The 20,056-nt window shown below is 39.1% G+C and overlaps 1 protein-coding gene across 2 annotated transcripts; it reads left to right on the top strand.

Moving 5' to 3' along the window:
* Positions 1-7,501: 7,501 nt before the first annotated feature.
* slc6a1l (solute carrier family 6 member 1, like) lies at positions 7,502-18,143 on the top strand. 2 transcript variants are annotated; one of them, XM_042077946.1, is made up of 15 exons: positions 7,502-7,625; positions 7,946-8,387; positions 9,057-9,188; positions 9,385-9,485; positions 10,153-10,262; positions 10,345-10,477; positions 13,389-13,523; positions 13,703-13,806; positions 13,938-14,062; positions 14,610-14,722; positions 14,810-14,941; positions 15,042-15,144; positions 15,232-15,332; positions 17,033-17,200; positions 17,306-18,143. In XM_042077946.1, the coding sequence occupies exons 2-15, from the start codon at positions 8,150-8,152 to the stop codon at positions 17,411-17,413; spliced, it is 1,803 nt and encodes a 600-aa protein (XP_041933880.1). In that variant the 5' UTR covers positions 7,502-7,625; positions 7,946-8,149; the 3' UTR covers positions 17,414-18,143. The 2 variants fall into 2 exon arrangements, with proteins under 2 accessions (XP_041933880.1, XP_041933881.1); XM_042077947.1 differs by having other exon boundaries at positions 7,525-7,625; positions 7,986-8,387.
* Positions 18,144-20,056: the final 1,913 nt, after the last annotated feature.

Genomic DNA, 20,056 nt, shown 5'->3' with positions numbered 1-20,056 from the left:
GGTATGTTTATTAGTGTCTAGTACAACCCTCAAACTATTGTCCAGTGTGTGTTTTTGTTATCTTATCCCTCCTATCCCTTGCACTCTGCAACTGCATAGCCCCACGCCTATTAACTGAGTTCATTGCTTCACTTGCATTGAGGCTGTGGCCTACTTATGGTCATTAGGGGTTTGAATCTTTGCTACAGGTAGCTTTCTCTCTATATGCAGCCATGATTAACACCTTTTTAATTTTGGTCCCTCTTCCACATCCAAGTCTTCTTCCACGTACTCTTGTGTAAATACTAGAAATAATAAAAAAGTTCTATTTTCAAATCCAATTGAAACTGGAACTAAATGAAAATTATTTTTCATGATAGATATATAGTTATTGGCAGCCTACACCCACATCACAATGGTTATTGAGTAGGTTATCAGAAATGTTGCATTAAAAGTTGGAAGAACTCTCTTACTGCTTTTAAACATTTTCTTTTATTCATGTTTAAATGCACTTTTCAGTAATATCTCCTTGAACCATCATATCAGGACTTTAGAGAAACAGTATCACCACATTTTACAGATGGTATCAGCATTACCACCCAATTTGTTGCCACCAGTTTTCTCATAATGGCTTAATACTAGGTCAGTGAGGAACATATCATGAAGGTTTTCTTTCTATCAGGATCGGTTAACTAGAGGTGTGAATAGCTTTAGTTAAATTCTACATTGAAACATTGCTGAATTGGCTTCCTTACAGACCCAGTTAATTACTTGAAATGTGTGAGGGATGTTTGTATGGAAATTATGGAACAAACATCTTTGTGTAAAATGTTAAGGGTGTTTCTCAAAAGTTTATTTATATAACTATATTTACCTCTGTTTACAGCAGTTGCTCTCTAGAATTTGAGTTGGTCTATTTGTTATTGCTGTGATCATTGCTTTATTAATGTGGTCATGACTTATAAGTCTGTAGACTTACATACAGTAGATGTAAACTACCATAGATGATAGAGGACAAACAAACAAGCAAGCAAAGCAAATGGTAGAATAAAATAGATATTGTATATGTTTACGTGTATGGAAGCATTAAATACATTATTTACATCTACAGTACTGTGCAAACATCTTGAGCCAGCTATGCCATAAAGACCATATGGGTCATTCCGTGTCAAATCAGATAAGGTTGTTACAGCACCATTTCAGATTTTGCTTAAACCTTGTTTATATCAAGAATGGGTCCTAAAACCAAGGCCTGTAAAATATTTCTGTTCAAATCCTATGTCTTCATCTTATTTCCAGCCCTTAAAATTACATCAGTTTTACAGCCTGAAAATCACATTTTCTGGGAAGCAATGTTTGGGCATTAATATCATGAAAAGTATTATTCATAGGCTGCCCAAACTTTGTAGGGTGGAAGACAAACATGTTCTCAGTATGACTTAACCATCAAAAGTTTGTACGGCATTCTCATTGATTTTCTACAAGGCCCTAGATTTGGAAAAAAGTGCAAAAAGAGTGACATTTATTTTATTTATTTAATTGTTTATTTAGAAAAGGGCAGTACATATTGATGGACAATCAGTTCAAGTACACAATGTAAATATGATGTTGGTTAGCACCATAGCTAGTTTTCATCTATTGTCCCTAGGCAGATATATAAAAGAAACATAAAAACAAGTAACAAGCATACATCACCCTCATAGTTTGAGAGGCAAGACAAAACACTAGTAACAACAGTCAAGACAAAGTACAACAGAACAAGTGATTGTCACACATAGTGAAAAGTGAGTGCAGCTTTGGTTTTCTATAAGCCTGAATTTTAAAAAAGGGTAGTATAAATGAAAGGTAGTATAACATTGGTTTTGTACGCCTTTGGTATCAATCATTATTTTTTTCTTTACATACTATAATTTATCAATGTTGTACCAATATTTGAGCTCTCGCTCTTTTGAGGATTAAACAGAGGGAGGTTGTGTTTTTCTGTCATTTTCATAGGGTTAAAATGGTATGTGAGGTAGCTAGTAGGCAAATCTATGTGAAAGTAGCTCAGTTTCCTTTTTAATGTTGTCATCAGTTAACTTCATTCAACTGCGCTTGTGCTTGAAGTATGCCGTTCAGTTGTGAATGTACATGTACGCAAATGCGGTAGGGGGGTGGAGAATGGCGCTGATTACCCGATGAATGGAAGGTTTGATAAATACCACGTAAACTGAAGAAGCTCAGTGTGCACTTTCTGCGGGTTGGCCATGACGCTGATAACGCTGCGTTCACAAATCTACGTATATCTGGCACTCAGTGTCACCAGTTTTGCATTGTGTTCCATATCTAGGGCCTTATTTAAAACTAATGGCCATGCAGTACAAACTTGTAATGGTCCAATCATATTGAGAACATGTCTGTGTTCCACCTTACAAAGTTTGAGCAGGCTGAGAACAATCCTTTTCAAGATATTAATGCCCAAACATGGCCTACAAATAAGGACTTTCTGAGAGAGTAAAGATTATACAGAATCAAGGGTGAAAAAATGTATGAAAACTTTGGAACTTATGAAAAATATTTTACAGGCCCTGAAAAGATGTCTAAATAATGAAGTGTCAGACTGTGTTGTGTCAGACTGTAGAAAATGATTGTCAGATTTTTTCCTGAGCCCATACAGGTCATACAGGTCTTTTTTTAATGCAATGCCATCCAATATTATTATTATTTTATTTTATTTTTATTTCATCCAATATACCGGTAATTATTATTTTTCAGTCATGTCCTTTGTTTACAGCGATTTATGAATGAATGAATGAAACCTGTAATGTTCCAAAGGGAATTTGTCTTACACTAGAGAAAACCACATTGAACATAAAGCACAGGCAACAATAAATAACAATACAACTACATCAAGACATAGAGGATACAGAAACAGACTATTTGAAACTATTTAAAGCTGTAGTATAAAGTAACAACAACAACTGTGGTGGTGGCATGCCATCATCAGTCCAACAGCTAAGAAGTAATACATAAATAATAAATAATCAGTAGTGCATATATTTAAATGTCTATGTGCCTGTGTCTGATCTGTTTAGTAACTGAATGCTCCTCAGCACAAATGATGTGATGGCTCGTTTGGGGAATATTCGTAAAGAGGGGAGGGGGGAGAACTCTGAGTAAAAGTGGGTGGGATGGATCATCCAGTATCCTCTGGGCCAGATTGAGGGTGTACTGCTCTAAGAGTTTGGAGATGTTTTTTATCAGATCCAGTCATTTCCCTGACAAATTTTGTTTGCACCATTCATGAAAGTGCTCAACCTCAGTCCTATAGTCCAGTTCTTTATTATTTGTTAGAAAGTCCTGGATCCACTGTACAAGAGTCTGGTTTACACCCATGTTTATCAGCTTCTCTATAACATGATTGACTGGATGATGTTGAAAGCTGAAGAGAAGTCTGCAAACAGCTGCACAGGGCCGTTTCAAGGAATTTGGGGGCCCCAAGCAAAATGGACTTGGAGACCCACCCCCCACCGCACGCAAAGCCTACAGGAACCACAGCATAGCCATACAGTTTAAGTTCACCCACACTTTATATAAATAAAAAATGTTGACAGTGCAAATAAATCCAACATACTTAAACACACACACACACACACACACACACATACATACATAGACTCACATTAACATTTTTCAGTTCTCACAAAGTGAGAAAATAAAACATCTTATGCAGAAAAAGGATGCATTGTTCAAATTTGATATTTAGAAGAGATGCAGCTGCTTTCACAACTACCAATGCTTACTGTAAAAACATCCCAAGCTAATGTTATGCATTGATCTAGGCCTACTTGTAGCTTAACATATCATTTAAGCATTCTGCTGTTTGAGAATTAGACAGACGCACCTGGTGCTTTAAAGACAGTAAACAGCTGGCGTGCATGAATACTACTAGGCATGAATGTTCCAGTCTGCTTTGATGCACGGAATTTATCGTGTGGTTTTCCTAACCCCCATTTGGTAAATAGATTATCACGGTCGAATAGTAAGTATAGCAGAGAAGCTATGCCACTTTCATCAAAACCTATTACAAAGCTATAGCAATGTTATGTCATTAAATACGATAAACAGTGATTCTGGAACAGATCTGCGTCTTCCTTATCCCGTTAATAAACATATTACAGTATGTAACCATATTCTGTCCGTTCGAGAAAAAAAGTTGTGCTAACTGTCTAGTTTGTTACAAGCAGCATGGGCCGTCAGGCAGGTAGTTAACATAAACATTTTTTGCTAGGCTAGCCTTCCTGCTGCGACATTACACCATTTGTACAAGACAAGTAGAGCTATTTTATCCAGTGTAATTTATCACTTACCACTATCTTGTTTTTTCTTGTCATCCTCTTCCTTTCTCTTCTTTCTTTTCTGGCTTCCGGACGCATAACTCCGCTTCATTATGACTGCCGAGGTTTTATATTTTGCCAGCAGCAGAGATCACGAACCTGGCTGGCTGGCTGCTGTCAGTGACTACTGAGAGGGGCCCCCTTGAGGGGGATCCCGGTATTGACGGTAACAGTGTCGTTGCACTTTTTTTTTGCACGTTTTTTATCTTTACTTTTACTGCATTGACTATCAAAGGGGCGCTCACAGTTTGTCGTTGCATTTTATTCTTAACCAGTCGTTGTCTTGGGGCCCCTGGCCAGCTTGGGGCCCCAAGCAATTGCTTGGTTTACTAAGGGCCAGATAACGTTTTTGCGCCCACTTTAGGCATATTTGATTCACAACATGCATGTAAAAACATGGCGAGGTATGTACAAACATTCCGCAATGAGGAAAAAGCGCAGACTGCCTGTCGTATATCGCATATACACAGATAAACCTTCTCCCCCACACACCCCAATAGCCCCCCACACATATGCATACCTCAAACATCACCATGATTCTGCATCCTCAGGTTGTAGTCACGAGTCCACATACTACATTTGTTATCGATACGAGAAAGTGTTGATAATTATAGCGCCCCTAGTGGTCAAAGGTCACTAAATATATTGAGCGTCTTCAGGATGTGGTCCCGAGTCCATGTACCAAGTTTGGTGTCTATAAGAGAAAATGTTGCAAATTATAGCATCCCTAGTGGTCAAAGGTTGCTAAAATTATTGTGTGTCCTCAGGATGTGGTCCTAAGTCCATGAACCAAGTTTGCTTTTGATATGTGAAAGCATTGGCGAGATATGAACTCATTTCCTGTGATTATAGCGCCCCCATAGTGGTCAAAAGTCACCATATATATATATATATATAAGATATATTGAGCCTCTTCTTTATTGGATCCTGACCCCATGTACCAACTTTGGTTTCTATATGTCAAAGTCTTGCTGAATTATGAGGCCACTTCCTGTTTGGCGGCTTTGCAACTGGTTTTGAATATGGCTCCAAAATGCAATGCGTATATGTGGGGCATGGTCTGATGATCACCTGTGTCAAGTTTCGTGAAAATCGGACAAACATTATAATTATAATTACAAATTACAGCGCCACCTATAGGTCAAAAGTCATCAAATTTATTAAGCCTCCTCCTTATTGGGTCCTGACCCAATGTACCGACTTTGGTTTTGATATGTGAAAGCCTTGCTGAGATATCACTTCACTTCCTGTTTTGAACTTGATTGGTCGTGACGGGCGACGGGTTTTGAATATGGCTCCAAAAAGCAAAGCGTTTATGAGGCATGGTCTGACGATGATCTGCGTCAAGATTCATGAAAATCGGACAAACTTTGTGACCTTTGAAAACTTTTAGGTGTTTTTGATTAAATCCAATATGGCAGCCGGATCAATTACGTTGACATCAAATATTCACATCTGTTGGCCTTAGTACCTCCCACAGTATTAACAGACACCACTATTAAGTTTTAATTCCAAACACATCACCCGTTAGAGGCCAAAACGTAATCTTGCTTTTTTTAGCGCCACCTATAGGTCAAAAGTCATCAAATGTATTGAGCCTCCTCCTTATTGGGTCCTGACCCCATGTACTTTGGTTTTGATACGTGAAAGCTTTGCTGAGATATTACTTCACATGGCGGATATTGACGTCATGGGGTGCGTTGAGTTCGGCCTCATCCAAGGATTCCAAATGAAGAGTTCAGATGCAAAACCCTCTAAATCCGTCTGACCACTTTTCTTTTAAATGAGCATTTAAATTCAGTCTCCTATAGGTTTTTGCCTATAAATCGATATTTCAGACCAGGAAAGGAGTGGTATTTAGTGGGTTTAGAAGTTAAATTATTTGATTAGCGTATACTATGTGTGGAGAGCATCCCCTCACCATCTTTATCTCATTTTTGACATAGGTGGCATTTAGAGGGTTTTGCATCTGAACTCTTCAAATATACCTCAATGTGTACGGTTGAAACGTTAATCGCATAGATGTAATGCAAAATTTGACACATTGGTGGCACTAGAGCACTTGACATGAAACTTAGTGAAATTAATCATATTACTGTACCGAATCAATGTGCCAAATTTCCCAACTTTTTACTGTATGGTTCAATGGCAAATGAGCGTTTCGTTATAATAATAAGAAAACGTAGAATCACTATGGGTTGCTTCGCTGCTTGGCCCCCAATAATAGGAAAAGCTAGTAACTCAATGGGTTCCTGCAGCTTCGCTGCTGGGCCCCCAATAACCACCAGGCCTTAATTCTACTGCACAGGGAATTGTACTGTAGGCTTTGTGACAGTTTTATTATGTCAAATAACTATTTCAAATACATATGTTTTATTTTCAAATAAAAACAAAAAACAAAAGTCATGTTACTACAGACATTGTCCTTAATCAGTTTCTTAACTATTTTGATTAATAGTTCTCCATAAACATAAGAGACCAAAGAGAGAGCAGAGAGAGAGACTTACACACTTACATACACTATGTAGTTTTTCCTCACTTATAGTGTGATGGCCTACTTGATATCAGAGGGAGTAGGACTGACATGCACCACTTTTCCTTTTGATACACATCTTTGTCATACTACTTCCCTCTTTTTTTTCCTCTTTTGGTATTTGCCATTAGGGGAAATTATCTTCACTGGAGTTTTATTTTCTACAGACCTCATGTTGTCTGTAATTTAGGTCTAGTGCCTGCTTCATTTCCAAATCTCAACAAGCTCTTTTCAGTCCTCAAATAAAACTCTCCTCTATGGGAAAGTTCCATAGCAACCAAAGTAGCCCTGGAGAATTGATAGTCAGACCAACACACAGAAAACACACACACACACACACACACACACACACACACACACACACACACAAACACACACTGTATGAAAACAAATACATGCACACTCCCGGAACCATGAATTGACTCCAAACTGGCTGCCAGTACTCATCATGGTAAAGCAATAATCCATTTAGACAACAGGTCGAAGTTTATTATCTGCAGCTCAATACCACCCACTAACCCACCAGGGAAGGGGGCCTTCCAGCTAAAAAGGGGAGGGAGGGTAACACAGACTTTTTTGGCCTATCAATTCCTTCGGGCAAGGCAGAGTAGATGGCAAAGTTTGGTTGTTGTGGCTGGTCTGTCTCCAGTCGATGTGCTGAGGTTGCCTTTGTCTGCAGGTGCATAAGAATGTCAGCACTGAAGTTTTGGTGAAGGCATTAGAGCTGCTTCTGACAGGTATGGTTTCCTTAAATTCACTTCATTATTCTCATAGAAGTCCTATTCTTATGTTAATAGACCACATAGGAGTGATAGAAAAAGGCAGAGAAAGGTTACATCAGGCTCAGAAAATGATCAGTCCGTCAAAGTCCTAATATATTTGTAAAGTACATGAAGTAATTGTTAGGCAAAGTGATACAAAGTATTTTAAAGTCAGAATAATGTGATCTTAAATCATTTATGGATATATGTTTGACAGAATTAGCAAAAAATATGCTAGGCAGATTTTAATGACTAACACAATTATTGACAACTTAGTTTACTTTGTTATTCTGCAGTCGGATTGAGTCCCTGATCACCTTGGGCTCCCTCCTGCAGATCGGAGAGGATTGAAACCTGGAAACCCACATATTCTCTGTGAATTCAAGCAACACTAGTACCAAAGTGATCTCTGGAATATCCCTGTGGAGTCTGGAACCACCCTGGGTATACAACAGTAACATACTGTCACAAGACCTGGCTGTGAGGTGTGCAAGACAGTGATGGGAAAGACAGGCCAGAGAACAGTGGACCTGAACTCTCCCTCAGAGGTGAAGCAGGCAATCCCTTTTGAGGATATGGACAATTACACATCACATACTGATGATGAAAAAGAAAAAGAAGTTCCAGAAAGGGGTGCCTGGAAGGGCAAATTTGACTTCCTACTTTCCTGTATTGGATATGCCATCGGGCTGGGCAATGTCTGGAGATTCCCCTATCTTTGTGGCAAAAATGGAGGCGGTGAGAGATTAGGAACACAATCCTTTATTCCACATTTACATTTTGAAAGAGACATTGACAACATAATTATTCTAGATTTAAGTATTCTTCAATACATAGTGTCATATCCTTTAGTCACGTTCATTTGGAGTCATTGTTCATAATCTGCTCTTCAGGATATTCTGAAAACAGCTCATTCATATAGATCTCTAACTTTACTGTGAATTCTCTTCAGACCATAAAGAATATTTGTCAAAAGGCATTCAATTAGTTAAATTCTAAAGATGTAAACCCCTTTTTTCAAATGGCTGTCTGGAAAAGCTTGTCAAATTTCAGGTTTAAGTTTTAACGTCAGTTTGAAATGTAGTATAACTTAAATGTAACCCTTCACTTCATGTCCATTTCACACAGAGTAATACAAATTTGATACAGTCTTTCAGTGGGATTTTCAATAAACTAGTAACGTTGGGTTTTTTTAGGTTCCTAAAACAATAAGACATTCTCTTGACTACATTTATGAACATTTTACAAATCTGCCTCTTGGTTGCACATTTTCAGTTGTAAGCTACTTGCATGCATTGAGTGCTGGCCTTGGAAAAAAGCGATTGAAGAACATTACGTATGGTTTAACTCCAAGTAGTTCTCTCAAATGATTTCTGACAATGGAAGTGTACCTACATGTCTCTCCAGGGGCATTCCTGATCCCCTATTTTACCACACTCATATTTGCTGGGATTCCTCTTTTCCTGTTGGAGACTGCTTTGGGCCAGTACACCTCTGTTGGGGGGCTAGGAGTTTGGAAACTGCTTCCAATGATGAAAGGTGAGCTCCAGTTTAGACATTTTCAAATAGCATGATTCCCTCTGTATGTAATATTATTACAACCGTCTACAGAAATAAAACACAGAGACTAAGTAATTGCTGCATCTTGAGAAAAGAATCCTAAAAGCAGATGATACCCCAGGTATACAATATTGACCTCTCTCTGCCAATTTATCTCCAACACACCAACTCATAGGTGTGGGTCTGGCTGCTGTGGTGCTGTCATTCTGGTTGAACATTTACTACATCATAATCATTGCCTGGGCTCTTTATTACCTATTCAACTCCTTCAGATCAGTGAGTAATACCTACAGGAAATTCTGTCACACTGCAAAGTGCAGTGAAAATGTGTACTTGTTGATTGCATGAGAAAAAAAAAATGTTCCAGCTGTTGCTTGCTGATATATTCAGATAATACTCACTCCAGCAGTCACAAATGTTTATTTTTCACCTCATCACAATCAATATCCTTTAGTAGTGACTGTTAACCAGTATTAACCAATATTATTTATTTCTCCGCTTCATGACCTGAGCTGATAACTAAAAATTAGATAAAGATTCAGTTACACTTTACTTGAAGGTATCTACATAAGAGTGACATGACCTGACATGACATAAACCTTTATGAAATAACGCTTCTGTCACTCGCTTCTGTCAAATGTCATTCGGTTTTTGTCATGACAAGTTAGGGTTAGGGTTAGTGTTAGGGTTATGACAGTGTCATGTCACTCTTTTGTAGATACCTTCAAGTAAAGTGTTACCAAAGATTCATGTTGCTTTTCCGCAGAGTGTGAAAGTGTGAGACAGCCATTTAATGTGATTTGTTTGAAAACTTTTTGTCTTTGTATTAGAATTCATTTGTGGCTAATGTAACTTAGATGTCTGTATTTCAACCCCCCCCCCCCCCCCCCCCCTACCACCACCACCACCACCACCCACACACACACACACACACACACTACAGGAGCTACCTTGGCAGAGCTGTGCTCACCCATGGAACACAGACAAGTGTTTTTCAAACTACAGCCTGACAGACACCACCAACTTAACCAGTGCTGTCACTGAATTCTGGGAGTAAGCTACAACTTCTCTTTCTTATCTATTAATATTGTCATGTATTAATAGACAATTGGCTTAAATGTGTGTGTTGTTTCAGGAGAAATATGCACCAATTGACAAATGGACTAGAGGAACCAGGAGAAGTGCGTTGGCCCCTGGCAGGGACCCTAGCACTTGCCTGGGTTCTGGTCTACTTCTCTATCTGGAAGGGGGTGGAGTGGACAGGAAAGGTCTGTATGTTTTTTTATTGTTAGGTTTCATGGGGGTGTTAGGTTTCAAGACACCTAGTTGGTTACTTCATAAACACAGCAAGGTACACTATTGCTCTTCTTAATTTCTCTATTTTCTTCTTTTTATTATTAGTGTGCTTCCTAAAGCAGGCACACTATTGTTCTCCTTAAAGGTGCTCTAAGCAATGCCACGCGGTTAAAGGTGCTCTAAGCGATGGCACACGTTTATTTAGGCTAAAACATTTTATGTCACTTACTGCAAACATCACCTAACCAACCGTAGATCAAAGTAGAGCGTCAAAAGGGTTCCACCTTGAAATGGTTATCAAGGCAAAATACACACACACACACACACACACCAACACCACCCCACACCCCACACACACACCATTTCATAACCCCCCCCCCCCCCCCCCCCCCACACACACACACACCACATTTCATCATCTCCCCCACACACACACCATATCCCCCCATAAACACACACAAAATATACCTTTTCAATTACTGGTACTACTTTTAATTTATTCTTTAAAATTGAGCTGGCTCTTGAGCAAAATAATTTCATCACTTATAATTCCTTTTATGAGTACATGACAATAAACTACTTGAACTTCAACTTTATGTCCCAATTGAAGTTCATTACACCTGTAAGTTGCATTTTTACCACCATTTTGTTTCATGTGCAATGACACTTTAATGCCTTGCCACGCTCTTCAATTCAGTGTCCTGCCACGGGCTAGCGTGGACTCACATATAATATGATCAATGAACACATTAGCTATATATAGCAGATATACTTTCCACTATCATGGTGTTTAACTCTCGCTCAAGGTCTAAGTAGTAATTGGTGGTTACAAAAGGTCAGAAAAGGAAAAACAAAAGAAAGCCTCACACTTACTTGCTGGGTTGTTATCAGCTTGCCTGACTCCCGTGCACAACGCACAGTTCGCAGAGCAGGCAAATTAAGAAGTGATTCTTCCGGGTCAACCAAATAACTACACTAACTGAACCTAAACTAAAAATGTGGAGAAAGTAACCACCAAGGTAAAACAAAATGAAAATATTAACAAAGTTAAAGTTATGTAGCTGCAAAGCAATATTAAGTAAACAACAACAAAAGAAGGTGCGGGTGTGCCAGCATCTGTCTACACTGAGGCACGAGAGAGCAAGAACCGCCATCTTGAAAACCGGACAGGCTCTATAAGAATGGCTGGCTCCAGTAATGAAGGAGATCTACGGCTCTATCTTGCATGTAGCGCAATTGACTTTACACACTTGTATCATTCCTATTTTGCATTGAACACACAGCTGAATTTTCCCTCCACAAATGCACACAGAGGCAGGTCGTTAAATTAGGAAATGAACTTGCGCTCCTGGGGGCGGTTTAGCGAAAAGAGGAGGTGTGTTCCGGCGCAAACGTTCCCTGGTGCTATTTTGCAGATTCAGAAAACAATTCCGCCACAGACCAGGAAAAACCTGGTCTAAAGTCAGTGGCGACATTCAGATGCTATTTTAAGGGTGCATGCATGGCCACAGGGGCGCTTGCAGGAATAAATGAATGCTGTGCACACCCATCTACAGACAGCCCTGTGCACTGAAACATTCAAAGCTTTGATCATATTTGTCCGTATACCGGTTTCGTTTGTGCGTTGGTCACCTAAAAAGTAGCCTATATACAACATCCACATGCAACAGTTCCCATTTCTGCAAATCATACATAATTACAAGGAAAAATATGAGGGGTTATTGTGGTGTCCATGAAGATGTGGGAAAAATATATCTATGCATAATATATGCATAAATCTAGCGTACACGCCATTTCCATGAATCATGGATGTGTTGATGACATAAATGAGGAAATATTAGAGGACTTAAGGAGACGTGATATTGAAGTACATGTGCCGATGCCATTTAACCCAAATGCCCAAGCAGCAGCACGGGAGAGGAGAGCTTATCTGACAAAAGAACATTGCAAAAATGTCACCATTCATTCATAGTGATTCAGTTAGAGTGAGCCCAAAACATCAGAAAGTATGTCTTTGTGACATTTCTGTATTTACATTTTGTCAAAAAGAAAACTCAATAGCCAACTGTTCCTAACTGAACAGTCCTTGCTGTGAACCGCTCCTGGCTGCACCTGACAAATCCGCCATCATAATAGCAATCCGCCATGGAACAAGCACACCTGTTATTAAAGGGAATGTGAGATGACGCTCTGATTGGTTTATTGCATGTTACGCCCAAACCACACCCATGAGTAATAATGCACCCAAGATCCACCCACAAAGCTACTTACGTTTCAGACCATTAAAATAGAGCCCCTAGTCAGCAACCAGTAAGCACACCAGGCTCCACCTACAGGAGGCAAGGAGACAGTGCAGGGAAGGAGCAAGGCAAACGGCCCAAGCATTAGTGCAATCATAAAACAAAGGCAGCACTAAACCCAGCACCATGTAACACTGACACATGTGTCGTTGTTTTATGTTAACCAATGAGATGGATCTCCAGGTTCCAGGTTTACAGAGTGCTATTTATGTCAGCAGTGCCTCTGATGTGTTGATGTCACACACTCTTCCCCTTTAGTGATACTTTTTTTAATGTTCTTGTTTAACATGTTTGAGTGCATTTACTAGTGAGTGATATACAGGGACAAAAGAATAATTCTGTGTAAAGAACACAAGAGTATTCTGAAGAGACTGGAATGGAACACATTTGGTAGATTACTTAGCATCAAGTGCTACAAGTCAATTACATTTATGAGAAGTGATTGATATGATATTAATATGATATGCAGAATACCTGAGCAATTTTTCACTGCACATTTAGTAAACCTCCTATTGATCTGCATACTGAGTCTCCAAAATCCCTGTCACTCATGCTTTTTCCAATATTCTGCTTTGTTCCATAGGTTGTGTATTTCTCTGCTACCTATCCATACTTTATGCTGTTTATACTCTTCTTCCGGGGGGTGACCCTCCCTGGGGCAAAGGAGGGAGTGCTTTTCTACATCACACCTGACTTCAATAAGCTCTTGAAATCTGAGGTAAAACAGACATTACACACACCCACACAAAAACCTCACAAACAATTGTGAAGTACATTTAATTTTATTTATTTAATTGGCTTTTTGCTAAAAAATGAATCAATCCGTTCATTCTCCATACACCCTATAATGTCTCCCAAAATGTTCAGCTGGCAATTTATCTGAATGTATTTCCATAGGTCTGGTTGGATGCTGCCACTCAAATCTTCTTTTCTTATGGGTTGGGCCTTGGTTCCCTCATTGCTCTTGGAAGCTACAATTCCTTCAATAACAACGTCTATAGGTACACCTTTAGCCTAATTGGGACCTTCTCAGTTATAATGGTGTATTCAGGTTTTCGTTCACATTTTCAATATTTGGCTTTGTTTTTTTGAGAGGTTTTAAAGCTGGACACTTCTCTCTACCTCTTAACAGGGATGCTATCATTGTATGCTGTATAAACTCATTTACAAGCATGTTTGCCGGCATTGTGATATTCTCCATTGTGGGCTTCATGTCTTATATCACAAAGAAGCCAATCCAAGAACTGGCAGCCTCAGGTGAGTTGACTGTTCAATGATCAGCTTGAAAGGGTTAATTGATTTACAATGTAATTTCACATGTTTTATAATTTGCGACCTTCTAAGTCTGACGTCTTTTTAAACCAAACTAGGTAACACTTAGGTACCTAGGTAACTAGGTAGCACCATTAACTTTAACATTAACATTGACAAACAATTTTGGCTGTCAACAAATCACGACTTCACCTTAATTCCAAAATGTAATAATGTTTATAAATAACAGCACATGTAGTTGCTACTGTTAATGTTTAGAACTTATTTGCACTATGTTTCCCTTCATTAATAAATAATTGGTGGTACAGCATTAGTGCATGTTAGCAAATCAATTCAAGGAGGCAGGGAATCCATAATGAAAGCGTTGTCCACTCTAAATTGATTAGCAATCAATCTCATTGGTGTAGATGTTTTTGAAGTGTTGTATTTTATGTAGCATTTTACACTGTATTTTGTTGCAGTTATCACCAAAACATTTGGGTTTTTGTAGATAGCAGTTAAAGCTTTAACAGTGGGTATGGTTGACCACTAGGCCCAGGCTTGGCATTTCTGGCCTACCCTCAGGCAGTGACTCAGCTCCCCATGTCCTCCTTATGGGCCATCCTGTTCTTTTCTATGCTTATGATGCTGGGTCTGGACAGCCAGGTAATGCAGATCCATACATAACTCATGAATTGTCAATCCTATAGTCTTCAGTGCATTTTTATAATAATAATAATAAAAATCTCTCAGTTCTGTACAGTTGAAGGATTTATCACTGCTCTGATGGATGAATATCCATCAGTCCTGAGGAAGAGAAAAAAACTCTTCATTCTCATTGTCTGTATAATATCCTACATTATTGGCTTCTCCAACATAACACAGGTAAACTTGATTTTTACTCTGTGTATAAATGTATTTGTTTGTTCCCTAAGTCTTGATATAGAGTTTTTGTTTGATTGTTACTGTTTTTTTTTTTCTTCAGGGGGGCCTTTATGTGTTCAAGCTTTTTGACTACTACTCTGCCAGTGGAATGTGTCTTCTATATCTGGTGTTTTTTGAAACAATCTCCATATCATGGTTCTATGGTACAGTCTGTTTTAGATTACATTAATTCTAATTATATTTCATGATAATCCAATGAATAACATAGTGATATTTCCTTTGCCATCCAGGGGCTGAGCGATTCTATCAAAATATAGAGGAGATGATTGGCTATCGGCCCTGTGTGTGGTGGAAGTGGTGTTGGATTGTCTTCACACCACTAATCTGTCTGGTATAGTAAAGCCTGTATTTACCTATGTTAAGATATGAACATGACAGGTCCCTTATGGAAATTCACTATGGTTTCCTATAGTTTGTTTTATTTTGCTTATGATAAATCATGGTGATCACAATTACTATGCTTCTAACCATGGAACTACCATGGTTTATCCAAAGCACTTCACTACCATGGATTATAGCACTTCATAGTAACTGTGGTACTATGGTTTTAACATCCCTTATGAAAATGTTCTATGGTTTCCTATGTTTTTTATACAGGAACCATGGTTTTTCCTATGGTACTGTAAATCATGGTTATTACTATGGTAGCTGTGGCACTACCATAGCACTTCATAGAAACTGTAGTACTACTATGGCACTTTACAGTAACCATGTTACTACCATGGTTTTGTACAACAAAGTCGATGATGCTAGTTGGTTATGTTTTTTCTGTTTTTGATTAATTATGGTTTTACTACGCCCCAGCATAGTCCTGAGGTTCCATAATTTATCCAATACATTATCCTTCCTTTTATACGGCTACTTGCCAAAACGAGAAAAGAAACTTAACACAATGGGTCTTTAAAAATGATTTTGCTGCCATTTCGTGTTTTCCACTGATAAAATAAATAGTTCTCCACGCAGATAGAACTTGACAGTTTCAGGCGAACGAACTTCTTGTGGAGTGATATGAAAGACATTAATCAGAAGCACAAAACCTGTTGCCATTGACAGCGGTCATAATATACTTAACAGCGGTGATTATATAGATTTAACAGTCCTCCGAACGTTGGGAAGGTCCATTCATGTGATGGAACAGATGGAACAGAGTTTACTAAAAGAAAGGTTTTGAACAACTCGCTTGGTTTTTCTGCTCGCCACCATTTTGCCAGTCAAGGAGTGAGTTGTCCAAAACCTTTCTTTTTAGTAAACTATGTGTATACACGAACAATGTTCTCAATGCTCAAGTTCATGAGTAGAGACACTAATGATACTTTGATCAAAGTTTCATGTTGTGTCGAGTCTATTTAGGGCTAGATTTATCAAACGGATTGATTCTTCGCAAAGACTGACGTAACCGATGCAAGCTATTTCCAAACAGGCCGCACCTGGTAAAACCGCAAATTGCCTGTTGCAGGACTCTGAAAATGGCAAATTGCGTTTTCCTGTGTCATGCATATGCATTCAGAGGAGGGTCAGGGGAAAGTGGGGGAGTTTCGTGTTAAAATGTAGGAGGAGAAGTGTAAAATGTGCCTAATTATGTATTCCCCTGTATTTACGAAAACTGTCCATGAAAGCGCACGTCTGTTTTGCGGTGAAATATTCCCGCCTGGTAGAAGCAGGTGTTACTCCAAATTACGGTTAAATGCTTCAATAAGAGGAACTTTCAAAGACAACAAAATCGTTATTGAGAGCACCAGTTTTGCATTGTACTTTATCCAAAGCAACCTTCATTTTCGTTGGCCTTTCGAATGTCATACTTTCAAAAGGCCATTTGACCCGAAAACGACAACATGGACAATAACTTAAAAGTGACGCTTCAGACGTAATTACTGTATGCTTTTAAATGAAAGTTTAAAATTCACAAAAACATTGCAAACGATGCATTTTGGCGAAAGTTACGCTTTAATAATATCACATATCACACTCAAAAATGCTCATTCTCACTTAATTGTCTACAGTGTCTTTACATCATTTCCTCTCTTCATGTAGGGGGTGTTCACCTTTAGTGCGATAGAGATGACCCCACTTACTCTCGGAAAGTATGTCTATCCAGCTTGGGGACAGGGGATTGGCTGGCTCATGGCACTGTCTTCTATGGTGCTAGTCCCAGGATATATTGTCTACATTTTTTTCACTACTAAGGGTGGGATACGACAGGCAAGCATTTTTTGTTTTGTTTTTCTTTCATATGTCTACATTTAACACAATAATGACATTTCTGAAAATGCTGTTTATAAACTTACTGCATGTACTCCCATTCAGCGTTGGCATATCATGACCACGAGGAAAGATGAAAAGACAACAGAGCCTGATAATGGTCTCAGAAGGCAATCTTCCCAAATGGGAAGTATGGGTGAGGCATCTGTGTGATGCCTCTTTTCTCCACAACCACAGCAGGAAGACAGAGACATGAAAGCATGAGGTACCATGTGGCCTTTTAAACAATCAGTTTTCACTGATTGTAAGAGTAAAGGAAACACTTATATACAGTATATATAACAATCCATACATTTTCTATAACCAGGCTTGAACAAAGTGTCTCAGTCTTATTTCTGTTAGTGTTGTTTCTGATGTTTAATTGTAAGTACAGTTGAGTTGTGTTTTCTGACTACTAAACTCTCAATGACACTATAGCCTTGTCTTCTTAAAGTCAAATGCAGGGGTCTCCAACACGGTGCCCGTGGGCACCAGGTAGCCCGCGGGACGCCTATGAGACGCACGCAGCACACTTTCTAAAAAGAGCCAACAAGTCGCCTGCAGATCATGCTCTAAAACATCCTCTATTGTGATTTTATTAATAGATATTTAATTGTAGACCATACATCTGTAACATTAACTTAATATTGGTGATACCTTACTAATTGTAGCTGGGTTAAACTTTTGCCTTTGGCTCTGAATCCCTTTCCCATTCAACTTTTAAACAACATCGGAAGCGGAGCGCATACACGTTGCTAGACAGTAAAAGAAAAAAAGCTTGCTCGTCTGGTGTAGTAATGGAAGCATATCTTTGCAAAAGTTCTGCGGCTATTCTGTGTTCGTCCCGCCCGATGGTGTTTTATGCCCCCAACGTCGTCTTCCAGGCAGCGCTGCCACCGCTGACTTGAAGGCACCTAATCCTAAACCTAACCCCAACCCTAACCTTAACCCATGGCTAAGCCTAGTGCCTTCCAGGCAGCGCTGCCTTGAAGACAACATTGGGGGCATAAAACACCAAGAAACGTTCGTCCCATACGGTTCTTGTATGATAAACAATTGCTTTAGCTCATGGGCCCTTTCTCCTCCATAACCTACTGGTGTAGCAATAGCGCTGAAAATCATGTGGCATGCATGCCATGCAATAGGACTGTGCATTACCTGGCGAAAAACAAAACCTTTTTTTGTCAGATCATGGAGGGATTTTAGATGTGCTATACTATAAAAGGCATATTCATAAGTTAGGGTGGTGTTGATGATTGCTATTGAAATGTTACAAACAAATTGTCCACTGAAATCAGAACTTTAACAGCTTCTGATTTCTTAATGGTGGGTAATGCTAAAAATTGTAACCTAAATTATTAATTGCACAAAAAGATTGTTTTTTTCGTTTAAAGAAAATAGATTAGATTCCCCATGGAAACTTTGAAATGAACAAACTGAACAAAAATGTTGGTAGTGTTGCATATTGATATTAAAGTATTGAAGAATCAGATGAAAATACAGTTGCTTAATATAGAAAGGCTTATAGGCCTACATTATATTGATAATTTAAATGTAAAAATCACATAGGCCTATTATTTAGGAGGATTACCCTCACAAAAAAGGGGTGAGGGTTTGTTTGTTTCAAATGAGTAGCCCTCCATATGATTTCAAGTCCTTCAGGTAGCCCTCATTCCCAAAAAGGTTGGAGACCCCTGCTCTAAACTATCTGTGAACTGTGGAAATTTTAGCCAGTTCAGAGTTCAAGGTGATTACTGTCATTAGTGCAAGATTAACTAATATTCATTCAGATCTCATAAATGTAGGCCTACATTCAGAAATGTTGTGTGCCTTCCCTTACTCCCTTAGAGCACACCCCCCTGTGGGACATTGGGAGGATCTGAAGGCTAACCCTTGTCCTTTGGCCTCCTACACCTTTTATTGTAGGTGTAGTTCATTTAGACTATTGAATATTTGCTTCAAGTGCAGCACAGTACTTTCAACTGTTGCTTTCACTGTTTGGTGTAACTTTGGTGTGCTTGCCATAAAGAGCCTGTCCTGTAGTCCAGCAGCTTCTCCTTTGATGGTGATCCCCTGTGTTGAAACCGTCAGAGGATGGCTTAAGACAAGGATATTAAGTAAAGTGGGTAAGGCTCACCATCATCCTCTTGCTTTTGTTTTTGGGCCTGTAGGTCTACCTGTAACTCTGCTAGCCTACCACCTGGACTGCCATGGCCTTAACAGTCACAATGAGATTTTCCATCCCATTGAAAGGCTATAAAACATTTTCCTCAGAAATGTAAACAACATTAAGGTGAAAAACCTAAAGATATTAGGATTACATGTACTCTGATTTAATTAAACTTAAACTATATTCGTCAGCATTACCTGAGGCAAGATAACATCATAACATCATTCCTTTGAAGGAGAAGGCTGAATTGGCTGGAGTCATCCAGGAAGTTACAGACTCTACAAAGGTCCCATCTTCCATCATCTTCTTGACCTATAGGACATAACCAATATATCAGTTTTATGCATCAAAAATATGAAATGGCTTTAACATTTTAATACAGACTTTACTCTCCCAGAAATATCTGCATTGCTTGATGATGCAGTTAAATATTCCATGTGGAAGTAGACTGCTGTGAACTACCCTGAGTTTTGCAGGTTCCTGTCCCTTCCTCCAGGTCTCAGTAAGTTTGGCAGGGCCTGGGTAACATGTGGGAGTCCCACTGACACCTCCTGGGATGTTGACATGCACATCCAGCTCCTATCTGAGGGCTCTCAGTTCTCTCATAGACTTGCTGCTGTAGTGGTATGTCTTCCAAACCATGTTCC

This window comes from Alosa sapidissima, chromosome 22 (assembly GCF_018492685.1).
Source record: "Alosa sapidissima isolate fAloSap1 chromosome 22, fAloSap1.pri, whole genome shotgun sequence".
NCBI classification, from domain to species: domain Eukaryota; kingdom Metazoa; phylum Chordata; class Actinopteri; order Clupeiformes; family Clupeidae; genus Alosa; species Alosa sapidissima.
Note: the sequence above shows the minus strand (reverse complement) of the source record. Positions and strands in the feature narration are given on the sequence as shown.